At 39.8% G+C, this 24,011-nt stretch overlaps 1 protein-coding gene across 1 annotated transcript in view; it reads right to left on the reverse strand.

The window, feature by feature from the left end:
* CCDC57 (coiled-coil domain containing 57) overlaps nucleotides 1-20,430 on the reverse strand; it is a gene marked incomplete at its 5' end in the record, with an annotated part of 90,230 nt that extends 69,800 nt beyond the window's left edge. Inside the window, 9 exon segments of the mRNA XM_081936886.1 lie at nucleotides 4,919-4,993; nucleotides 6,222-6,379; nucleotides 11,731-11,832; nucleotides 12,854-12,962; nucleotides 16,365-16,773; nucleotides 20,254-20,290; nucleotides 20,293-20,355; nucleotides 20,357-20,412; nucleotides 20,415-20,430. Coding sequence (XP_081793012.1) covers nucleotides 4,919-4,993; nucleotides 6,222-6,379; nucleotides 11,731-11,832; nucleotides 12,854-12,962; nucleotides 16,365-16,773; nucleotides 20,254-20,290; nucleotides 20,293-20,355; nucleotides 20,357-20,412; nucleotides 20,415-20,430 — 1,025 coding nt within the window.
* Nucleotides 20,431-24,011: the final 3,581 nt, after the last annotated feature.

Raw genomic sequence — 24,011 nt, forward strand, 5'->3', positions numbered from 1 at the left:
TTCCAAATGCTAAAAAGACCATTGGCTTACCTGAACGGTTGTTCTCTGGGCGCTGCGGGAGAGTCCAAGCATGGGTTAACACAGTCTAACTGCCCTAAGACTGAGTGAGTTTTTCTTGACCACGCCTCCCTTTGCCTCGTGCAATTCAGTTTTAAAAACGAAAAAGCCATACTGGACAGCCGTTCCTTAGTCCATTCAAGATCATAGTCCTGACCTGCCAGCAGGCCCTGGGTGGGGTTGGACTCTCCCGCAGCGCCCAGAGAACGACCGTTCAGGTAAGCCAACGGTCTTTCTCCTGTGCGCTGCTTGGAGAGTCCAAGCATGGGACATACCCAAACTATTGTGTCCCAGGGCGGGTAGAGTCCAGAGAGTCCGTAGCCCCCACAATGTTTTGTAAAATCCTTCTTCCGAAAGAGGCTTCAGCCGAGGCAAAGGTGTCAATTTTGTAATTCTTGATAAATGCCGTGGGTGACGCCCACGTGGCCGCTCTGCAAATATCAATGATGGAGGCCTGGGTCGCCCATGCTGCTGAAGTAGCGGCACTCCTTGTTGAATGCATTGTCACGCGGCACGGTGCAACCTTGCCCTGATGCTCATAGGCAAGCTTGATGCAGGCCCGCAACCAACGCCCAATTGTGTGGGACGATACCTTGCGACCAAGTGACCCAGGATGGAATGATACAAAAAAGGATTCAGAGCGTCGAAAGTCCTTGGTTCTTTTGATGTAAATCTGGACTGCCCTCCTTACATCCAATTTATGCCAGAGTTTTTCTCTTGGATGTGTAGGATTAGGACAAAAGTTGGGAAGAATCACTTCCTGGGATCTGTGGAAGTGGGAGTTGATTTTAGGGATAAACGTGGGGTCAAGTCTCAATATGACCCTATCTGTATGTACAATGCAGAGGTCCTCTCTCACGGACAGTGCAGCCAATTCCGAAATTCTGCGCACCAAGGTGATGGTTATTAGAAAGGCAGTCTTAAGTGTCAAGTGATGGAGGCTTGCCTTCCGTATAGGTTCGAAGGGTGCCCCCATTAGAGCCTTTAGAATGAACGGCAGGTTCCAGGACAGGTAATGATGAACCACCTGAGGGCAGATGTTCACCGCACCCCTCAGAAAGCTCTTGATCTGTGGATGTTGACTCAAGGGTCTAGAAGAGTTACAAGTGAGAATGGTCCAGACCCTCCTGGAGAAAGTCAAGTGTGGCACAGAAGCCGAAACGTCTCTTACACCACTTTTTTGACACGAGTTCGAAAATGCAGCCCACGTGGCTTCATATATTCTATTAGTGGAAGGTCGTCTGGACGCCTGAATGTTTTTGATGACCTTGTCCGAAAAATTCTGATTCCTCAGGAGTTCCCCCTCAAATGCCAGACGGCTAGTTGTAGCCACTGGGGGTCCGGATGACAGATGGATCCCTGGCTGAGGGAGATTTGCTCCTGAGGAATTCTCCAGGGTTTTTGAATGGAGAGACTGACAAGGTCCACGTACCAGGACCTCCTGGGCCAGTGAGACGCTACAAGGATTACTTCAGCCCTTTCTGTTAGCAGTTTGGCCACTACTTGTGGGATGAGCGGAAGGGGGAGAAATGCATACAGAAGTCCTGAGGGCCATTTGCTCCTCAGCGCATCCGTCCCCTCCGCCAGTGGTGAGTGATAACGAGAAAAGAAGCGGGGCAGATATGTCTTGGTGTGGGTGGCAAAGAGGTCTACTTGCGGTTTGCCGAATCTCCTCACGATCTGACTGAAGAGGTCCAGATGCAGCCGCCACTCGGAATGGTCGATCGTCTGCCAACTCAGCCAATCTGCCTCCTGGTTGCTGGTCCCCGATATGTGGTCCGCTCTTATGGACGCCAGATTTCGTTCCGCCCATCTGCCCAGGGACTCAGCCTCCCCCATGAGGCTCTTGGAGTGTGTGCTGCCTTGCCTGTTTATGTGAGCCTCTGTTGCTACATTGTCTGTTAGTAACAGTACATGATGGCCCACAATCTGAGACACGAACTGACGTAGGGCAAGGTGAGCCGCCCACAGCTCTAGCCAGTTTATGCTGTGGGCTGCCTCCCTCTGTGTCCACTTGCCCTGAGCGAACTGGCCCTGGCAGTGCCCGTCCCATCCCTGCAGGCTGGCATCGGTTGTCACAACCAGTCTTTCGGGTTCCTTGAAGAGGCACCCTTTTTGGGCCGCTGCTGTTTTCCACCAAGATAGGGAGCGGATCACCCTCGGCGGTAACTTCACTCGCCACGGGGAGTTGCTGGCCCTTGCCCTCTGCATTGGCAGGAGGAACTACTGTAGTTCCCTGGCATGAAGATGTGCCCAGGGAACCACCTTCAGACAAGATATCATGATGCCTCGGAGTTGGGAAAGTTGTATGATTGCCACTGACCTGGACAGTCTGCATAGACGAAGTCTGTTTTGAAGATTTTTCAACCTGTCTGGGGACAGGAATACCTGGCAGGAGGTGGAGTCTATGATGGCGCCGAGATATTGGATGCGAGTGGTCGGTTCTAGGTGGCTCTTCTCTCGGTTCACCAAGAAACCGTGGCCTTGTAGGGCCCGTATGGTCACTCGAACATCCCTTCGGGCCTGGCCGTGGCTGGAGGAGTAAATTATGATGTCGTCTAGATAGCATTCTAGACGAATCGGAACAGTTCCGGAGGGGGGCTGCCACCACTGCCAGTATCTTCGGGAAGGTCCTGGGGGCGGATGAGAGGCCGAAGGGGAGAGCCCTGTACTGGTAATGCCTCCCCTTGTAGTGGAATCTCGGGAACCTTCTGTGAGCAGCGTGAATGGGGACGTGCAGGTAGGCCTCCCTCAAATCTATTGATGTGAGCAGGTCTCCCTGTCTTGTGCATTCCAGGATGGAATGGAGGGACTGCATCTTGAATCGTTTGTAGGCCAGATGTTGATTTAAGCACTTTAGATCCAAGCTGGCCCTCCACCCTCCTGAGTTCTTCGGAACCAGGAAAAGGATGGAGTAAAACCCCTGCTTTTCCTGATCCTTTGGAACAGGTTCTATGGTCCTTATGCTGAGCAGATGGAGGATCTCCTCCCTCCTGATCGTGTTGAGGACCCAGGTGTCTGAGATTATCTCCTCCCACCTGTCGGCGTATAACTGTAGCAGAATTGGCGGGAAAGGGCTTCCGAAAGGAATGCTGTTGATGGCCCAGGCAGCCACCTGGTGAGTCTTATGACACACCTTCTCAGAGCGTTTGTCCTCGGCTTTAAGACCTTCCAGAAGGTCTGCTGGTAGGTTCGAATTGGAAATGAGAGAGACCACCGGAGCATCCACCTTGGGCAACTTCAGTACCTCCTCCATTTTACTTTCCACTGAATAAAGGGACTTGTCCCCTCCGCTGGGATTGGTCAGGGTACCTGGTTGAACCCACTGTCTTTGGACCACGTCCATGAATAACTCTGGAACTGGGATCAATTCTTGTGTAGTAGCTGGTTCCTTGAACAGGCCCTCCTTGTGATCCTTAGTGGGAGGTGGTGTGACTGTCACACTCTTAGGAGTGGAGCCTAAGTTGGTGGCTGCTTTGGCCTTGTGGAGAATTGATTTGAAGAGGGAGGGTTTGAACAACCCTGTGAAAGCTGGCTTATCAGGAGGAAGATCTTCGTCCTCTGATAATTCAAAATCATCAATTTCTCCCTCCTCCCAGGCTGACTCCTCCGTGGCAACTGAGGTGCCAGGAGAGGAAGGGGCTTGGTCCCCTGTATCTGCTAAGGCCGGTCTGGGCTTCGGAGCACCAGATGGTCTGGTCTCCTTTAGTTTGATGCCCTCGGCTATGCCCTGGGAGATGGCTTTCGCAATCACCTCCCTCATTTCTGCCGATAAGGCCGGACCTTTGTCCTCCTTAGGGCGACATGGCAACGGGACATGCCACCCCCCGCCCACCTATGAGCTGATCCCCTCTTCCGCTGGGAGGATACCCTGGAAAGGTTCCAGCTCCTCCCTGACAGAAGAGCTGGGAGAATCGGGGTAGCCCCCAGATGCATCGGGGGAAGACTCCTTCGAGATTTCCCCTACTGACAGGGGTGATCTGTCCCTTTGAGGAGAATTAGGTTCCCGCTCCCCCCTCTGGGCTGAGGGAGGGCCTGGTAAGGCCTCCTCCTCGCCAGGGGACCTGTCCAACCTATGGGCTTGCATAGTCTTGTTTTTACGGGGGCCCTCTTTATGTGTATCCATACCCCCTGAGGGCCAAATGAGTCTTCGACGATTTAAAATGGCTGCCGCTGCGCACGCAGCCTTCAATACCAAAGCGGCCGGCCCTGCAGCAAAAAGCACGAGAACCGTTATAAAATGGCCACCGCTGTTGCCGGGCAGATTGGAGAACCGCTGTCACCGCCGGAGCGCTCAGGCGTTCCACATGGCTTTCAAAGCAGCAGCTGGCACGTGATCGGGCCAGGAAGCCCCCCCGCCGCCCCCTCGCTCGCCGGCTGCCACCAGACAACCCACTCACCCCCCGAGCTCCGCTTACTACCAGCAGGAGACGGTAGCGCCGGCAGACCTCTCAAGCAGTTGTTGCTTGTTTACGTTGCCGTATTATTGATAGATTTTGTTTTAGTGGTCAATTATCCTTGTGCTTGACTTGGGGAGTCCAATTTAACTATTCTAGAACTGAGGAGCTCCCTTGCTACAGTCCTAACGGGCGGACTGAGTTTTTAAAACTGAATTGCACGAGGCAAAGGGATGAGTGGTCAAGAAAAACTCACTCAGCCCTAGGGCAGTTAGACTATGTTAACCCATGCTTGGACTCTCCAAGCAGCGCACAGGAGAATAGTGAGTTCAGCAAGAAAAGCCTTCAGACAAACTAATATACTAATTGTTTGTTTTTAAAAGTAGAATCTTCCACTTTTAATGAAATGCACTCAATGTTCACAGTATATCTATAAAATGAGGGCATATGTTGAAAGAACTTACTTTCTATCAAATGTTTCTTTTTCTTTTTCCCAGCCGAGCTGCACTGAAGCAAGTTTACTTTCTAAATCCTGTATCCTATATTGTCAAACGTTGGAGAAAAGTAAAATAATTTACTTTATACACAGAGGCAATGCATAAAATTATCAAGCTTTTTATGAAAAAGTCTGAAGATAAGTAATTGCCAAAGCATATTTTAAGAAAATTGGGATAAAATCAGCATTTTTTCCAGAATAAATTACCTTCAAGGACATTAAAAGGTTGAAGTTGCATAATTCAAATATATATTATTACACTGGGCTAGACGCTTTTTAGCTACATGGTTCCTATACAAAGATGAAATTATTCTTCCATTTTTGAATTTTACTTTCTCATCATAATCCACCTAATGAAGGGCAAAAAGTGACTGCATCATACATGCAAGTGAGAATATATTCTGTCTACTCTAGAATTACAGGCAGTCCTCAACTTATAACAGTTCATTTAGTGACTGATCAAAGTTACAATGGCACTGAAAAAAGTGATCTATGACTATTTTTTACACCCGAGTGTTGCAACATCCCCATGGTCATTGGATCAAAATGCAGCTACTTGGCAGTTTATTTATATTTATGATGATTGTAGTGTCCCTAGGTGATGTGACCACTTTTTGCGATTTTCGCACACGCAAAGTCAATGGGGAAGCCAATTTAATTAACCACTGTATTACTAATTTAACAACTTCAATGATTAATTTAACTGTGGCAAGAAAGGTTGTAAAATGGGGTAAAACTCACTTAAATATAAGTTGTTAAATATCTCACTTAGCAACATAAATTTTATGCTCAATTGTGGTCATATGTTAAGGACTACATGTAATGTTTTTTTATTTTATATGAGGAACATTATTTCATACACAACTCCGTAGATATGAAAATGAGTATGTCTGTTCTTTGCTGTAGTAGAATTTCATCTAATTCTAATTTTAAAAAGCGTGCAATACTATTTGAATTAGGTATTATACAAGTCAGCCTGAAATTGTCTGAATTTATGAGCATAGAATATACAATCTAGGGTTAGTATTTTGTCATGGGATTAAGGTGAACTAACTATTTAGTTAAGGAAAAGATATGTATGGATTCTGGAGTCATGCACAAACTCAGAGACATCTTTGACTAACTGCTTTGTAATATATTTTAAAAGCCACATTTTCTTCTTCAAGGTACAAGAAAAGGAGGAAGAAGAAGAAAAAAATAGAAAAGAAAAGAAGGAAAATTAATGGAAAAATCCCCCCCCTTTTTTTTTAATGAGTGGAATGATACAGTACTGAGCATCTTTTACGGCTGTATTAGCTTTTATTTCCCAATCTTTGCATCTAACTTGTTTTTCAAGTTCCAAATTAGCTGCTTCTGCCACTTTCAGTGAGTCTGCTGCTTTCATTCCAGCTTCTTTCAAAGCCTCTAATTCTTTGGTCAACAATTTCACCTTTCAAAATGAAAGAATAGAAGAATCTATTAAATAGTCTTCATAAAATTTAAAACTATAGGAAGTACTATCTGTTATTATCAGTTACATAACATATTTATGAACACAAACACACTTTTATTTGAAATGGATTTGAAACATAGGATAGGGTAGACAAAGGGTTTTGTATGTTTTCAATTACTATTCATTAAGGCAGCTTACTCAGTTCAGAAACAACATTAATTCCAGCTGTGGTAATGTTAGACACTGTTACATCTGAATTAAGCAATAAAATAACTACTTCTTTGTCACTCATCCAAAATGATGAACTAATAGGGAAAAATATTGTTTCTGGGATGTACCGTATTTTTCGGAGTATAAGACACACCCTTTTCCTCCAAAAAAGAGGGTGAAAATCTGGGTGTCTTATACTCTGAATGTAGCCGCCTGGGGCATCTGGAAAAGGGACAGGTGAAGCAAGTACAGTAGAGATCGCAGTAGCTGGAAGGGAGAGACGTTTTGCTTTCGGGGCTCCTGCTCTCGGCTCCCGGGAGTGTTTAGGCGATGGCAGCGGTTCCTCACATTGCTGGGGAGTGAAGTCATTGTGGCCATTGTCTCCCCTGAACTGCATGACAAGTCTCTGTGCATCTTTCACTTGCAGGAGGAGGAGGGTGAGGGCAGAGTATACCAAAGCCTCTGAGTAACTGGGAAAGAAAGCACTTGAAACCTGTCGAAAACTGCCACCCGAAAAGCACGGCTTTCTTTCCCAGTTACTCAGAGGCTTTGGTTTAAGGAGGCGCTGCTTTAGGCCGCCCTCCTCCTCTTCCTGCAAACGAAAGGTCCCTCAGAGATGCTAGATTTCTCAGAATGCTAGTTGGGGAAGTTAAAAACCTGGAATGGGGTACAATCAAGCTTGATTCAAAGGCTTTGGTTCCTGAGAAAAGCCTTCGTGGAGAGGAGATCTTTTCTCTTCCCTTCCTCCACCACTACCCCCCATTCCGCCCGGATCTGTCATACAGCAACGAGATACGGTAGCTGGGAGCAATAGCAGCAATAGCAATAAGCAGATCAGGAGAGATTGGGGGGGGGGTGCGGGTGGAGGAAGGGAAGGGAGAGGAATGATCTCCTCTCTACAAAGGCTGCCATCCAAAACGCTGGTACCACGATCTCTGCAGTGCCCACTTTGCCTGCCCCTTCTCAGGTGGTTCCAGAGATCGCGGTAATAGCATTTTCAGGTGGCAGCGCAGTGCTCTCAGGAGCCTTTGAATCAAGCTTGATTGTATCCCATTCCAGGTTTTAGCTTCCCAATCTAGCATCCTGGAAAAAGCCTTCATGAAGAGATCGTTCCTCTTCCCTTCCTACACACCCACACCTACACCCACCCACCCACCCACACCCACACCCACACCCAATCCGCTCAGATCTGTCATGCAGCAAAGAGATATGGTAGCTGGGCGCAATAGCAGCAATAGCAATAAGTACCGCATGATCGATCCAGGAGGTTTGGGGGGGGGGGGAGGAAGAAAAGAGGAAAGGACTGGTCTCACCACAAAGGCTTTTTTCAGGATGCTAGATCTTCACTTTCTCTCTGGGAAAAGCTATTGGCATCGTTGGGATCTTGGCTAGTGGAAGAAGTGCAGGATGGAAAGGAAACTTCAGAATGCAGGAGCGCCAGGTCAGGAGTCTCCCTGCAGCCTGGCACCTGCTTTTGCCCTGCGACTAAGGAAGTGGGATTGCCAAGAGGGCTGTGAACAAGCCCGGTTGTTCAAGGAGGCAGCCTTGCCAGGTTGTTTTGTGTTTCCTTTTGTCTCTCAGCTGCCACTGTGAGGAACCATTAATCCAAATGGAACACATCCCTACCCCTTCTCACCCAATGGGCTGTTCCTGGTCGAGCGCAGCGGCGGCTGTTCAGCAGCCCCCGTGTGTCTGTCTTTCCCTCCTCGGTGAAGAGAAGAAGCGAGCCAACTGCTGCTCCTTGGGTCAAGCAGCTCTGTGTGGTCGCCAGTCAGAGGGAAAAAAATAAAGCATGCAGAGATATATTTAGTCCTGCCCTGTCATGGGAGGGGTAGAGGAAAGTGGCGATTGATAAAAGCCTTACACTTTAGGAAGATTGATTCTCCATGTATCGCGTTTTTGCCCTCTCCGCCCCCCAAGTGAACTTTGCAGGCCTCCCAAACTCTCTGCATCCCCCGTTTTTCACAAAAAAACAACAACAACAGTGCAGAGAGCTCCTGGTGGCCGGGGAGGACAAAAGCTTTTATGTAAAATGTACCTCTTCAAAATTTTGGTGCATCTGAGTCGACCGGAAGTTCTCCAGCTGGACAGACATGGAGCTTCACATGAACCCTGTCTGACAAACCAATTCCAAGATCCTTTTTTGGATCAGAATCTCCCTGAAGGAGCCAAAATCGCAACGACACGACATGCGATCTCAATGCTCTGAGATCGCAGTCGATACTTTTGCCACTGGGTGGTCCAAATGGACCTAAACCATCCCGCAGAGACGGTTAGCAGGAAGAATATGTCTTGCTGATCTCAGGAACATCGCAAAGTCCCTGATTGATCCAAGAGAAGTTCTTCAAGCTGATGACCAAAAAATCCAGCCATCTGGCTGATGAAGTAGGGACGGCTCCAAAACGGAAGGATATGGAAAGAGAAAGTGTTTCCAGCTGGTGAGGAATTTTTACTGTTTTAAAAGTGACCGCCTATAAAAAAACTTAAAATTAATTTAAATTGGAGAACGGAAGAAATAAGCGCCGGAATTAAATGGACAATGGGTTATCTTATTTTTTAAAAGCTATCTTCACAGATGGAATTTATGCAACCCTTTTAAAACGAATGGATTAAGTTTCCTTCTTCTATTTTTTTTCTTTTACTATTCTTTGTAATCTATGGACTAAAATTCTCCTCTTTCATTACTGTGGGTGTTTTTCTAACTCATTTAAGAATCGGACTTTTTTTAAAACTTGAAATACAAAAAAGATACAAAAAGAAACAAAGAAATTGTAACATTGTAACACTGCTACTCGGAGGCTGGAGGTTTGTGTATTAGAAACGAAACACTTATCTTTTTTTGCTGATTATCCTGGCTTGGCACTTCAAGGTCTCATAGCTTGTTTATAGAGAGTGATAAGAAGAAAAGCACACAGATGTTCCTTTGAAGTATATTTTTAACCAGAGAAAGGTGAAATGTTACTGTGAATCTATGCTTAATCCTGTTAAAACCTTCTAAACTAGAGCAGCAGTGTTTGTTAACTGGAGATAATAGCACAATTTCAACAGCAGAAAGAAGTTTTAAGTCTGCAAAAGATACTCTCAGAAATACAGAAATTATCAGATACACGTGAGAGTATAGAGAAGAAGTTGGAAGACTCAGTGCACCTAACAGCAAACTATGATGAAGAAGTTGAAGATGCTAATCAAATGGAAAAAGTGGTGGTTAAAATCCTAAAAATCGAAGAGGAAAATGAATATAAAGAAATTAAAATTGCTGATATTTATGGTGATTGGTTTGTCTCTGAAAAGGGAAAGAGTGGAATACTGAAAGAGGAATTAAATGGAGGGGAAATCTACCCCAGATGGCAAGATACATAAGAAGAGAAAACAAAATAATTTATAGATTTAAAGAGAGAAATTTTATTAGCAATATCATTGATAACACTACCGACAATCAAAGATAAGCTGATTAAAGAAACAGAAGAAGGGCATTGAAATTACATGAAAGATTTTATAAGCAAAGAGTTGCTAAGAGGAGTCCATAAAAGTTGATTAAGGAGATGATTAGAGGACTGACACCACAAAGGGCAGAAGATATGAGACTGTTTTGCTACTGGAAAGATACATGTTGATAGATGGAAGAGTATAATTTAAAACTAGCTAGTGAAATTTAGTGGCAATAGATATAGTTAAATAAATAATTGATAATGATAATGTATACAATGTGTAGTGTTATGATAAGTAATAACTGGATATGAATATTGAATGGTAGGCATGAAAGGAAGATTAGAAACCCTTTTGGATTATATATAAAGGTTAATTTAAAAAAAGAATTAAGTTAGATTCAGTTAAGTCTTGATTATTAGGGGGGAAAATGATATGATGCAGGATATAGTCAAATAAAGGAGGGATAATGATAATGTATAGATATGTATGGGTACAACAGAAGGAAATGGGATGTAAATTGAAAACAGTGATTTGGAAAGGAGGATTAGAAAATTTTGTTATTAAATATTATGGATGTTTAGCTAGAATAGGACATAAGGAGTTAGTGTCATTGGAGGATTTTAGAAATAGTAAATGAAATGCCAGTATGTGGTTATGTATTAAATCTTGGTATATTTTATGATGAAGGACATTTAAACAATTATAGTCAAATGAAAATGGAGGTATGATGACGGTAACATGTATAAATATCTGAGTTAAAATACTTGAGTTAACATGAATTATGCTAGATGACTGTGGAAGAGGTGCACGAAAGTCTTTTGTAACCAACTGATACACTTTTTACAGTATGTAAAGAAGGAAGATTTTATGTGTTGTGTTTGTTTTGTAAGGATGAATAATTATGTAAATATATGATGAGAATAGCTTGGAATTGTAACCAGGCCCACATCTTGGCTAAAAATAAGCTGGGGGGGGGGGGGTTCAAAAATACAATTAGTATATACATATATTTTTTTTCTCTTTTAAAAATAGAAGGATGAAAATATATGTTAAAATTAAATATGTATATTGAAAAGGAATTATAAATACCATCAACATAAAATGGAGCTTGCTCAGAGGCTGAAATACACCAAGTAAATGAGATGAAGGGTGTGAAGTAGAGGAGAGAGCTAAGGGAAGAAGAGAGGGGAGGGGGGGGAGGAAGAGGAGGAGAGAAAGGAGGAGTGGAAAGGGGAGAGAGGAGAAGGAGAGAGGAAGGGGAAGTAGAGAAGGATGACAGAGGGAAGAAAGGAGGTAGGGAGGAGGACAGAGGGAGATGATGATGGATAAGGTACAAATATGATGTATGGAGAGCAGAAGAGCCAATAATTGTTTTTGGGAGTTGATGGTAAGATGAATTGATGTAACATTTAATAATATAATACGATGTTTTTTATGTACATGTGGTTATATGTTATGAAAATGAAAAATAAAAAACTTTATACAAAAAAAAAAGATTTCATTAAAAAAAAAAAACCTTGGTGTGTCTTATACTCCGAAAAATACGGTACTCCTTAAAATAATTCTCTTTACATTACTTCTTAATAGCTGAAATAAGTTTGTCTGGTTATGAAAACAGAACATGATTTCAGTGTATCAGAATAAAAAAGTGAGAGTAATACCACAACATATCTGCTATACTATGCATGTTTACACTTGATGGCAATTACCTTAAGCTCATGGGACAGAACTAAGTTGCTCATTTCATTTGCTTTCTGTCGAAACTCATGCTCTCTTTTTTTAATTTCTGTGTCAATTTCTACAAGAAGTTCCTGAAATAAAACACATACAATTGTAATAATATTGTAATCTCATAAAACAATACAGAATAAATAATTTTTAAGGGCTTACAAATTGTTTTTTTTACAATATACATTGAATATATGGAGATGTTTTTGTAAATTAGGACTACTAGTCTTTTCAGCTTCAACAGGCTGAGGATTTTTTGGGGGTGTGCGTGACTGTTTGGACTCCAGTGTACCATAGTAGAAGGGAAAAAAAGACACTGTATGTCATATTGCTAAACAACATAGGATATTTTATTTTATTTATGCTGCTCTACTACAATTCTATCAATTAGTTGTATATTTCAAAAATACTACTATTTCTATGTACAGTATGTGGTTATATCCCTGTTCTTTGGGTTTTGTTATTCATCCATGTTCACCAGATTTATAGTTGTTTACAATATTTATTATTTGAAAAACCTATAAATGATTCTTTGAGATATATGTATATATCTTTACATACTATAACAAGGATCCTACCCTGCAATCAATTGACAGAAAGTAGTATACAGTAAAGAAACATGTCAGTTAATACTTAAAATGCCTTAAGTTAGCCAACAGATCTTTTTAATGTTACAAAACTGGACTCCTGAAATCAGAGAAGCACTGGGTGTTGGCACTGGCCAGAGTGTTTATTTAGCCCTTGCAAACTGTTTTTGATTTATAGTAATGACCTTCCTGAAATTCAAGGTTGGCAAATTTAGCACAGCGTTTTGGCTGTACCCCTCTGTAAAGTATTTTACACCATCTTGTTTTACTAGAAACAATTTTACCAATTTTTTTCAAGAGGATGATGCCATGTTAGGAAGTAAAGCACATATTCCCTAATATATAGAATGAATATCTTTATTTAATGTAAGATGTTTAATAAAATCACATAAATTGAATTGCAGGAGAATAGACTAGAGGGAGGGAAATACTCAGAACAATGAACACATTCTTTTTGTTTACTGAAAGGAAAATATAAATATTTCCCTATTCAAATTGTTTGTTATGCCTTCTGTACCTGTCTTTGCAAAGCAAGTTCACCATCGACTTCCTGGAGCTTTCTCTCCAATTGTTCTTTCATATTTTCATATTCCTCATGACAATGGCTAATGTCAGCATCTTTGGAACTAAGGAATTAGTAATATAAAGAGCAAATACCGATCTGTCAGAAATATATTTCTCTTTCCATTCCAGTGTAATGTCTACATGAAACTATCGGGTGAGGCCATCTGTCAGTACAGGGTTTAAATATTATCAGTATGCTGATAATAAACAACTATATATTTGTGCCCTAGTGATGATGTCAAGTTCCCCCCCCCTCCAATGCCTAAAGATTGACAGGATCTTAGTGGGAAGGAACAGTCTTTAACCAAGTGGCTGTGACTTTCCATTGGAACTGGAGACCTTCTATCCTTATCGCTGGATGAAATGCCACTCCCGAATACAAACGAATGGGTGTGCAATCTGTGAATTTTCATTGATTATAGCTGGCAGCTGTGGCTAGCTGGTATTTGCAAATCTATTTTGTATCCAGTTTTATTTTTTTTCTGGATCAGGAGGTATGTTTATAGTCACTTATGCCTTATTCACTTCCCAGTTGGACTACAGCATGAGTATAAGGGTCCCCTTGAAGATCATTTGGAAGATGCAGCTAGTCCAGAACACGTTATGGGCAATTTTGGGTGCACCACAATACACCCACATAAGATCACTGCTATATGAATGCACTAGAACTAGATCCTAGCAGTTTTGTAGATACAATTAATGGTACTGAATACCACTTATATAGCTCTATATGATGTAGGTCAGGGTACTTGACCCACCATCTGTTTCTAATTGTTTCTGCTATCCTACCAAATCTCATGGGATGGACATGCTCCATTCTGTGAAACAATGTCATCTTTTGTGACATAGGATGCATACCTTCTCTGTTACAGATGATATGTAAATGCAGCCCTCTACACTTTATTCTTTAGTTTGGAATGAGAATTTGGTTAATATATTCAAGAATTGAGGTCATATATAAGCTACAGGTTGCCACTGGCTAGGTCATCCCTATGCTAGAATGCATTTTGTTAGATCTGCTATGGTCTTATTTGTAAAACATGTGCAATCAAGTCAGTCACTAATTGTTGGATCTCTTTTCCTGTGGTTCTAACAACTTAAGTTACATAGCAACTAACTCAAAAGTTACCATTTTAGGAATGTAAAGTCCACATCCATTTTGTACAGGAAGATTTCATAATTTCTGCTACCGCTACCCAGTGACAAAAAGAACACCAACATAAAATAGACTTTCCTCCATGTTCCCATTCACATAAGAATTTGAACCTCACATTCATGCTGACTGCTTGTGGTTCTATCTTCTTGTAGTTCCCACCATTTCACATCTTCCTGCAATATGGGTATGCAATACAGAACATAAGCTATCTAATGGAGCACGGAAAAGCCAGCATGACCAATTGCTGTTACATAGCAGTGAGTTCTATAAAAGAGGACTTGTTTTTCTCAGCCTATCTATAGCCCCAATTCTCTTTTTTTTTGGGGGGGGGGGGAGAACTGAATAGAGAGGACTAGGCAACTGCCACACTTAGAAATGAATTATGTACTATGTTTGTGTGATGTGAGACTGGAGAACAACTAGGGGAGTTGGGATTAAAGCTGCTTTTACTTAGCCTCACAGATAACTGGCTTTAGATAATCACATGACATACCCGTCATAATTCAATGAAATTTATATGAAATGAATAATAGTTTATGGTTTTTTGGTAGCAGTAATGAATGAATTATTCTTACCACATATATTGTCAAAACTTCATACTAGATATGGCAGCTCAGCTTCTCATTTTCAAGCAGACTCAAGATTAGGGTAAATAGATTTATTGTCAAAAATTGTGAAACCATTAGAGGTATACAATATTCAGAGCAAAAGCAGGAAAAGTGCTTCAGATCCACTTTGGGTATGCTCACTGTATCTTTGGTTACTGTAATTCTATCATGTGAATTTATATGGTCAGGCCATTTAGCTTAATGAAATAACTGTGTGACCAACGCAACAGACACAAATACATCTACACATCGCCTCCACATAAACACACACTAATATAAAACACATTGAAAATACTACATAATCAATTTGTCACTGAGCACGGGGCAAAAATATAAACCAGTCTCCAATATCATTCTTTAAAAAGGGTTTTAATGTCTTTTGACAGAACAGCAGGGTCAGAAATGTCTAAACTTTAGGGGTGAAGCTATTCACAGCATGTTTGGGGTTAGCACAATTCCCTGCTACCTCCTTACTTTGCCCATATCCATTTCATTGTAAAATAAGGGATTACCCCAGAAACTTCTTTAATCATGCTGAGATTTCTGGGGCAACATTTTTTAAAAATAAAAAGCTATTACATGTATAACTCCTTTAAATACTCTTTTCAGTCAACTTCCAGCCATAGTATATGGAGTGATACTCTATTGGAGAGTTACCTATGATTGTTTCTTTCTATCTTTATTGTTGCATTGTGGTTTTAATTAATTCATTTAATGTGTATTCGACAGTATTTTATTGTGGATATTTTACTTGATTTATTCTGTAAACTGTTGTAAACCATTGGTAGCTGCTAAGATGCAGTGACATACATTTAATGAATAAATACATCCATTTATTAAATCCAATAAATTATTAAATAAGGACAGGATTCAATAAACAGTATTTGGAATTCATTCCAATCCCTTTATCATCATTGATTATATGTTTGACTATATGTATGCAGTGGAAGCCCAGGCATGACTCAGCAACATGGAAGAACAGAAGAGGATGGCTTAGAATGAATGCAACGTTCCAAACCACTATCTGATTTCATCTTCTAAAGGGATGCAGTGTGGGAATTTTTTTAGTAATTCTCCACAGCTCTACACCTTGGCCCATGCCAATGCTGGTTATTGTTTTTGTTGTTTCATTTCTATGTGCCAATTTCATCCCATTCTGTACACTTTTCCAAGAGCTAATATGACCCCACTCTTTATATAATTTATTTCCAGTGCTCCACTGGGTTGGGAAGAATATAAAAGCTCTGCACTTAAATAACTCTTTTTAACAATGTCATAAGAATAGCAATTTCAACATCTCTCCCCTGGAATAATAAATATTTTTAGACCTTTTACAGCAAATACCTAGAATTTCTCTACCATCAAATAATTACCTAGGAGCCCATTGAAAGGAAGAAGGCTATAGACATTAGCAATAACAATAGTATGCAGACTTATATACCACTTCACAGTGCTTTACATCCCTCTCTAAGCAATTTACAGAGTCAGCATACATTGCCCCCAACAATCTGGCTCCTCATTTTACTGACCTCAGAAGGATGGAAGGCTGAGTCAACTTTGAGCCAGTAAGAATCGAACTGCTGGCAGTCAGCAGAATTAGCCCTTAATACTGCTTTGTAACTGCTGCAACACCATGGCTCCTTACTAGACCCTAAAGTCCATACTTTGTCAGGTAGAATTGAAGAACAGTCTTACCATACCTGTGAAGCTGTTCCAAGGCTAATTGATGTTCTTTCAGTTTCCGATGATATTGATCTTTGAGAGCTTCTTGTTTTTTTGTTTCCCGAGCTAGTGCCTGTTGCAGTTTATCCACCTGTATTCTAAGATCACTAACCTCTGCTTGGTTGGCATTTTCAACCATTTTCAACTGGATGAACAAGGTATCATAGCGCTCCAACTCTCTATCTCTCTCCTCTAAGACTTTAAGGTTGTAAGTGAAATCTTCTTTTAAACTGTTATATTTCCTGTGCACTTCTTGAAGTTGTTTTCTGGTTTCTTGGAGTGTAGTTTGCTGAAAATGGTTCTGTCGAGCTTGTAATTCTTTCAGTTCTTGTTCTTTACAGATAAGAAGTTCATCTAAATCTTTCTCTGCATATAACATTGTTGTTCCTGAGAAAGAGGATACCTTAATTAAAGCACTTTATCTTCAATCTTAACTCCATCCATCATTTTAGTCTGTACATAATATATGACATATATAATTGTATTTAGCTTATGCAGATATGGACAAAAAAGGGAATAATAAGTAATAATTGATAACTAACTTAAGTTATTTTACAAAGTGGCTGATTTAGGTTGGCCACAGTTAAAACATCTAATGATAATCTGTAAGTCTACAGTACTTACTGCAATGTTCAATGAGAAAACTTTGGACTTTTGGCAACTTCAGCTGGTCCAAAGATCCACTACTATTATTGATCAATCTTATTTTTAGAGGCTTCAGTTACTTCTCTCTTGTTCCTTATTGCAACTTAAAGCAATTGTATTTTGATCTGGACTCATATATACAGAAATTTGGAATCTGATTTCTTGATAACATCACTTCCTTTACATGAAGCTCTCTACCTCAGTGAGTCTTTTTCTATGGTCTTTCACTCATCTTCAGAGGTTAGATAGATGTTTACTATAATATTGTTTATATTCTTTTACATTTTAAATATTTTAAACACATTATAATCTACCCACATTATTGATATATAATGTGGCATTTTTCTGTGTCACATTGTGAAAATATAAAGTCAGGTGAAACAGTAATAAATGCCTCTTTCCAGTCCAATATTAGCATTTTAATCTTTCAAACTTAATCTTTTAGGTTTTCAGATAAAGCAACATGATCAAATATGAACCAGCACTTCAATATTTTCTTTTAATACAGCTCTAACTATTCTCCCAAGACATTAATAGAAACTAAAATGAAGTACTTTCTTTACCACTCAGTGGTATATTCTATGCTTTCAGCAATATGGTCCTGTAGTTCTCTACTAGTGGACAATAGAAAAGTCATTTTGCAAAGAAAAAGGTCACTCTTAATCATTTATGATGGGTTGAACATCATGAATATGTCAGACGAGAGAATTATGCATCTACGTGCTAGAGAGAATCAGTATTTTATAATACTGGTTATACTTGAAAGAATAACGAACAAGAGTAAAGTCAAACAAAATGTTTAAAAAGAGCAGGGCGTAACTGAATGAAAAAATAATCTTGCATGTTTCTCATTTTTTTTAAATTATATATACTGTAGTTTTTAAATGTAATGTTTTCAGTTATATGAAGAGCTCCAGATATTCTTAAAATCAAACAGCTTAAAAAGGTCAGGATCATGTATGTCTTTCTACACGTTGCATAAATCTAGTTAATGATAGCAACTTTTTCTTGTTGAAAGATGGGCAACAGGCTAAAAAACTAGTTCTGACCATCATTTATTTATTTATTTATTTATTTATTTATTTACTAAGCGCTTATAGACCGCCCCCTCTCCCGGAAGGGACTCATGTAAAGTGAGGAAAAATAACCCAATTTCTATATTTTTTATTCCAACTAGATTAGACTAGATCCAACTCTCATGTGGACTATTCTCAAAATTTGCTTTTTAAAATGCAAAAATAGGACATTTTACACACACATACATATGCAAAGAGAGAGGCTATATATCGAAGCTTTACATATGTATGTATGTATTCTGTATATAAAATTACTAAATTTAATTAACAAGCAGATATAAAGAGATTTAAATTTTAAAATAATACATTCTTAATCTTCTCTGCTAAATACTGTATTTTTCGGAGTATAAGACGCACCCTTTTCCCTCAAAAGAGGGTGAAAATCTGGGTGCGTCTTATACACTGAATACAGCATTTCTGGCCTACTGAAACCCCGCCCCCTTTGCAAAAATGGATGTGCAGAGGATTTGGGAAGCTTGCAAAGTGCTTCTGAGGGCTGGGGAGGGCAAAAACGAGCAAAAAACAGGCCATTTTTGCTCGTTTTTGTCCCCCCCCCCAAGCACTCTACAAGTCTCCCAAAGCTCTGCATGCCCCCCCCCTTTTTTTTGCAAAAAACAAGGCATGTAGAGGCTTTGGAAGGCATGCAGAGGTAATTTTTTTTAATTTACTTCTTCAAAATCATGGTGCGTCTTATACTTTGATGCGTCTTACAGTCCAAAAAATACGGTAATATAAAATTTGATGGTAGCCATTTGCAAAGTGATGTCAAGGGCTTTAAAGTATTGACATATGCCTAATTGCTGGTTAAATTTAGTAATTCGGTTTTTATAGAAGACCTTTCTAATAGTGTCAAGAGAACAATTTAAAGCAACATTATTTCCACTTTTGTCTTTTTTTCCCCAAATGAGAATGGTATGTAGTTGTCAGGGTTAAGCTATTGTATATATAAATAAATAAAAGGCAAACATAACAGTAAGGATTTAAGAAATCGAAATGGGATCCTGCCATACAAAACATATGAAAGCTGTACTAATAAAATCAGTGCTCTATTTAGCATTCACAAGCCATCACAATAGGCCCAATCCTCCAACATTGTGTAAGTTTTTGCCAGAAAACCACTGTCACATCTGATGCTTTAAAAATATATTTTTAGTTGTAGTAGGATCTCTACATTTATTACCAAGATGACACATGCAACTTTCAAAAGAATATTTCTTAAATTCTACAACTCAATTCTACTTTGGTGGTCAATTTAACTGAGTTGCTATTTGTGGTTGTTGTTTTGCTGCTGAACAGTTATCGTTCGTTAAGAATCAACATTATAGCCAGTTTGATCTAGTGGGTAAGGTGCAGGTCTTGAAACCAGGAGCATATGAGTTCTAGTACCACTTTCGGCATGTAAACTGGCTGGGTGACTTTGGGCCAGTCACTCTCAGTTCAGCCTACTTCACAGAGTTGTTGTGGGAAAAATAGGAAGAGTACAGGTAGTCCTCAACTTACGACCACAGTTGAGCCCAAAATTTATGTTGTGAAGGGAGAAATTTGTTAAAGTGAGTTTTGCTAAGTGGTATGTAAGTGAAATAAACTGATACTTTTCCCGATTTGGGAGTTATGTTTGAGGGATTTTCTTTGTAAAACTACCTAAGGTTTATTTTAAGTTTATACTACATTAGAGCCTGAGCATTTCCTCCCTCAAAAAGTTGAGAAAATAGACTACCAGTTGTCAGAAATTATAGTCAAAGTGACCAACCACACATTAAAAAGGAAATGGATAAAATATTTGAAAGGATAAGAGAAATACACACACACACACACACACACACACACACAGACACACAGAGAGAGACATACAGACACACACACACACACACACACAGAGCAAAATTTTCTCCTAAATATTAATAACAAAAAACAGACGCTATAAGGCAGCAATACTGAAAGAGACTTCACATATACAAATAACACACGGGAAATTACACATTTATGACAGGGTAGGAGGAAGTCTGACATTATATACAAGTTTTCAGGATCCAGAGTTTTCTCCATCTAGGAAAAGCTATGGTTTTATTACAGCGGGACACTGATGCCATAGGCAACTGTAAAAGAAACCGTGAGAGATATTGCAAATTAAATGCAAAACACCAACCTTTGATTAAAGGGAGGCCGTTGAACAAAGTCAACGCCCCTCCAACAGAAACGTCCTCAGAGCTGAGCGGGGACGAACTCCTTTAAAGAGTTCCCTTCCCTTAATCACCACCTCCCAACAGATTATTCTCTTCAAAGCGCAGCAGGGCCGTCGCGACTGCCGAGGCCTCGTTTCCATGGAAACCATAACGGTTGGCACGTCCCGGAAGCCTTTCCGGCAGAGAACAGGCGCTCTGGATTCTTGTGACCGGCAGTAGCTGCTTGCCAGCCACGAGGCGCCGTCTCTCCGCGAGTCGTCATTATATTACAACATTGGATTCTGTATTCTTTGTTATATAGTGGATAGCCAAAGCAGTAGAGCCAAAATAGAAGTCGGCAATGGGGAATAGCGGGTGTAGAAGCAGTATTATTTTCAGTGATGGATCACTGGATAGCACTTCGATTCAATCGGGGAGCAGCAGTATTTTGTGCTCAGATTTGAAGTACTTGGGTTTTTTTAAAAAAATAAAATTAATACTCTGGTTTTCTTCATAAAGAAGAACAGGGGATAAACCTTAAAATAAATAAAACATGTTAAAGTGTCCAACTTTTTTGGATAGTGTCAAATATTTTTATTAGAAATGTGTTTGTTATAGTCCATAACATATTTATATGAAGATGGATGCAATGCATACTTAAAGCCCTACTACTAGTTGTTTTCCTACTGCACTGGCTTTTCTTCCCAACATATTCTTTGTTTACTGACTATATAGATCACTGAATCTCTTCTATCAGACAATACCCAAGTCAGTGCTGTCCAAGAAAGAGTAACAGGGAAGATCAGTTCTGCCTGAACTGGATATAAAAAGGTAAAGGTTCCCCTCACACATATGTGCTAGTCATTCCTGACTCTAGGGGGCGGTGCTCATCTCTGTTTCAAAGCCGAAGAGCCACCACTGTTGCCTTTGTCTCCATGGTCATGTGGCCAGCATGACTAAACACCAAAGGCACACAGAAGGCTGTTGCCTTCCCATCAAAGGATATATATGTACCTAATAATGTACATTAATAAATAATAAATAATAAAAATAATAGGTTACAGACAGTAAATGTTAAAATCCTTTAGTGCAGAGCACTACAACGGGATAATATCCAGATTCATTTAAATGCCACTGCATCCATGATGCCCTATAGTTGTTAATTCACATTTTAAATCTTCTGAACAATTATCAAATATTAGATAAGAATATTATTCAGTCTTATTATCTTGTAAGGTTTTCAATATTTCTTTTCGTTTCTTTGTACCAATAATAGTAGTCTTCTGAGAGAGAATCTGACTGAGTTCACATATGATGCTATTAAGTCATAGTATAGTTGGGTTGTGTGAACTCAGACAATTAAGTTTATGAAAGTGTGTGGTTTTTCTGTGATGGACAAAACCATTCAACTAAGATTTTATTCAGTAAAACATTGTTTAAAGAAACAGCTTAGCAGTACCTATTCATTGTGATCTATGGGATTTACTTATAAGTAAATTGCATAATTGTGTACTATTGAGTTGGATTCAGCTCCTGGTGATTGTGTGGACAAATGCTTGCTATCAAGCTTTTTTAAAATAAAAGCGTTCTAATAATTCCTTTGGTCCTTCCCTGTATTTCTTGCATTTCAATTATATATGCCCTTGTAAGGAATGTGTTTTTAAAATATTAATATCATCAATGTCCAGACTTCCTTTAGTCTTACCAAATCATCATCTCCAGGTCTGTTTTTAGACATTCTGTACCATAATTTCATTTTCAGTACTGCTTCTCAGTAACTAGAGGGGTGTTTTCCAATTTTTTGAATCTAAATTTATTAAATGTCACAACCATGTTCCTAGAGGTTTTTTTGTCAATGATACAAAGTGGCTTGTTTTTGCAGTGGATTTGATTTTGGAGTTCCTATTCCTAAATGGTTTGGCTATCCTTATGCCAACAGAGCTCCATCTGCCTTTACCCCTGCTGTGGCTTACTCTTAGCTTTCACCTTTCTTCTTTTGACTTTTATTTGCAGGAGAATCACTCTCAGGTTACTGGAGAACTACCAAGCTCTCCCACAAGTCTCAGACAGGAAGCTGTTAATTGCAGAATTAAAGTCTCATCATCCCTTTTTATCATCCTTCACTTTTTGATAATTTCCTTTTTATGATGTAGCAATTACCTCTGCAAATCATTTATTCAGATGAGAGCTACAAATTAGTAGTGCTTTTAAAATAATCACATACAAATTTGTAAATTAATTCTATAATTCAGAGAATGGAAGTTCATTATAGTTGCTTGATAGTAGGTTATTTTTAGTAACATTTGCCCAGCTATCTCTTTCAATTAAGAGACAAGAAACTCTTGGTACTTTATTTGGAAATGTCAATAAACTGCATAGCTGATTTAATGCTTCTCATATATCTAGCTACTTTCAAATATTTGTTTCTGTTTGCTTAGTGCCTAAAAGTATGTTTAAGATACTTTAGGTAATTCTTGATTATCTAATACTGGAAGAACTGGGGGGGAAATCCTAGCGAACATGGTAGGAACAAAATTAAAGAACTACATTTCTGATGTAAAATGTCATGGGCTGTCTAGCAGTGTCACAGGAGATGAATTTAGGATTGGGTTTTGAAAGGTTATAGACAGATATGATCTGGGGATGAGATTTCAGCTGCAGTGATGTGTGCTTTGGCACGCATGCCAACCTTGGAGAGGGTCATCATAGGGATAATAATCCATCTGTAGTAATATCCAAGTCACATTATGAGCTCTGCTACATGAGAAACTTAAAGGATGCAAGCCATTCCCAACAGAAGATTAGCCGAGTTTACCAATCATGTATGCCACTATCATATGTAGTAGGTCACAATCTATGAATTAGAAATCCCTGGGCATAGTGGGGGACTTGGACTCTCTTCTTGTTGGTGTTTTTTAAGCTGTATTATTGGATTGTTTGTACCATGCTCTAAAATGTTTCCTGAGCAAATGTGAGTGCATTGTGTGGCTGCCTCTGGAAAGCATATGGAAACTACTGGCAAATCAAATATTCTCTCTCTCAAGATTCATGAGACATCTTATCTTTTAAAAGTATTTCTAGTGAAGCTTGACTGCAGGGGCATGTCCATATTTTTTCCTTGGAAACGGTACAGAAGACATTGTCCATTGTGTTTTTTTCAACTTCCCACCATAGTCTTCAGTGTTGATATTTACAGAAGAATCCTATGTACAGTAGTGCTAAACAGATCTAGTTCTTCTTAGCTTCCAATCTGGGCATCATCAGGCAGGTGCAGCCAGAGTTTACACATTAAGCTTGTGTTAATGATTTGCCTCTTGACATAAACCTTCCCTATATTAATGCTGCATTTGCCTTTCATCTCATTTTTCATCTTCTCTTCCTCACTTTTAAAACATGAACTGTTTATAGTTTAATTTTAAGTATTCTTTGGGAACCATTTTGAGATTGATATCTATGGGAGTGGTATAATGCATAATAAATAAATGGTGGATTTTATCTGCTGGAATCCAAATGATACACCATCTCCCTCCAAGGTGATATTGAAGACTCTCAGCTCTCATTTAGAGAACCCAGTAAAGTTTCGACATATTTAACAAGTTTTGTCATTTCTGAACTATTTGAAAAATCTACAGGATGCTTTTAATCAGATTTCTTTTTTTTTCTATTTGCCCGCTGTTTTCTCTGTTGTTTGTTGCTTTCATTCTATACTGCTGCTTCTTCTGTTAATATTTTATTATCTTTA

The sequence above is a fragment of the Natrix helvetica genome (assembly GCF_964273705.1).
Source record: "Natrix helvetica genome assembly, chromosome: 1".
NCBI lineage: Eukaryota > Metazoa > Chordata > Lepidosauria > Squamata > Natricidae > Natrix > Natrix helvetica.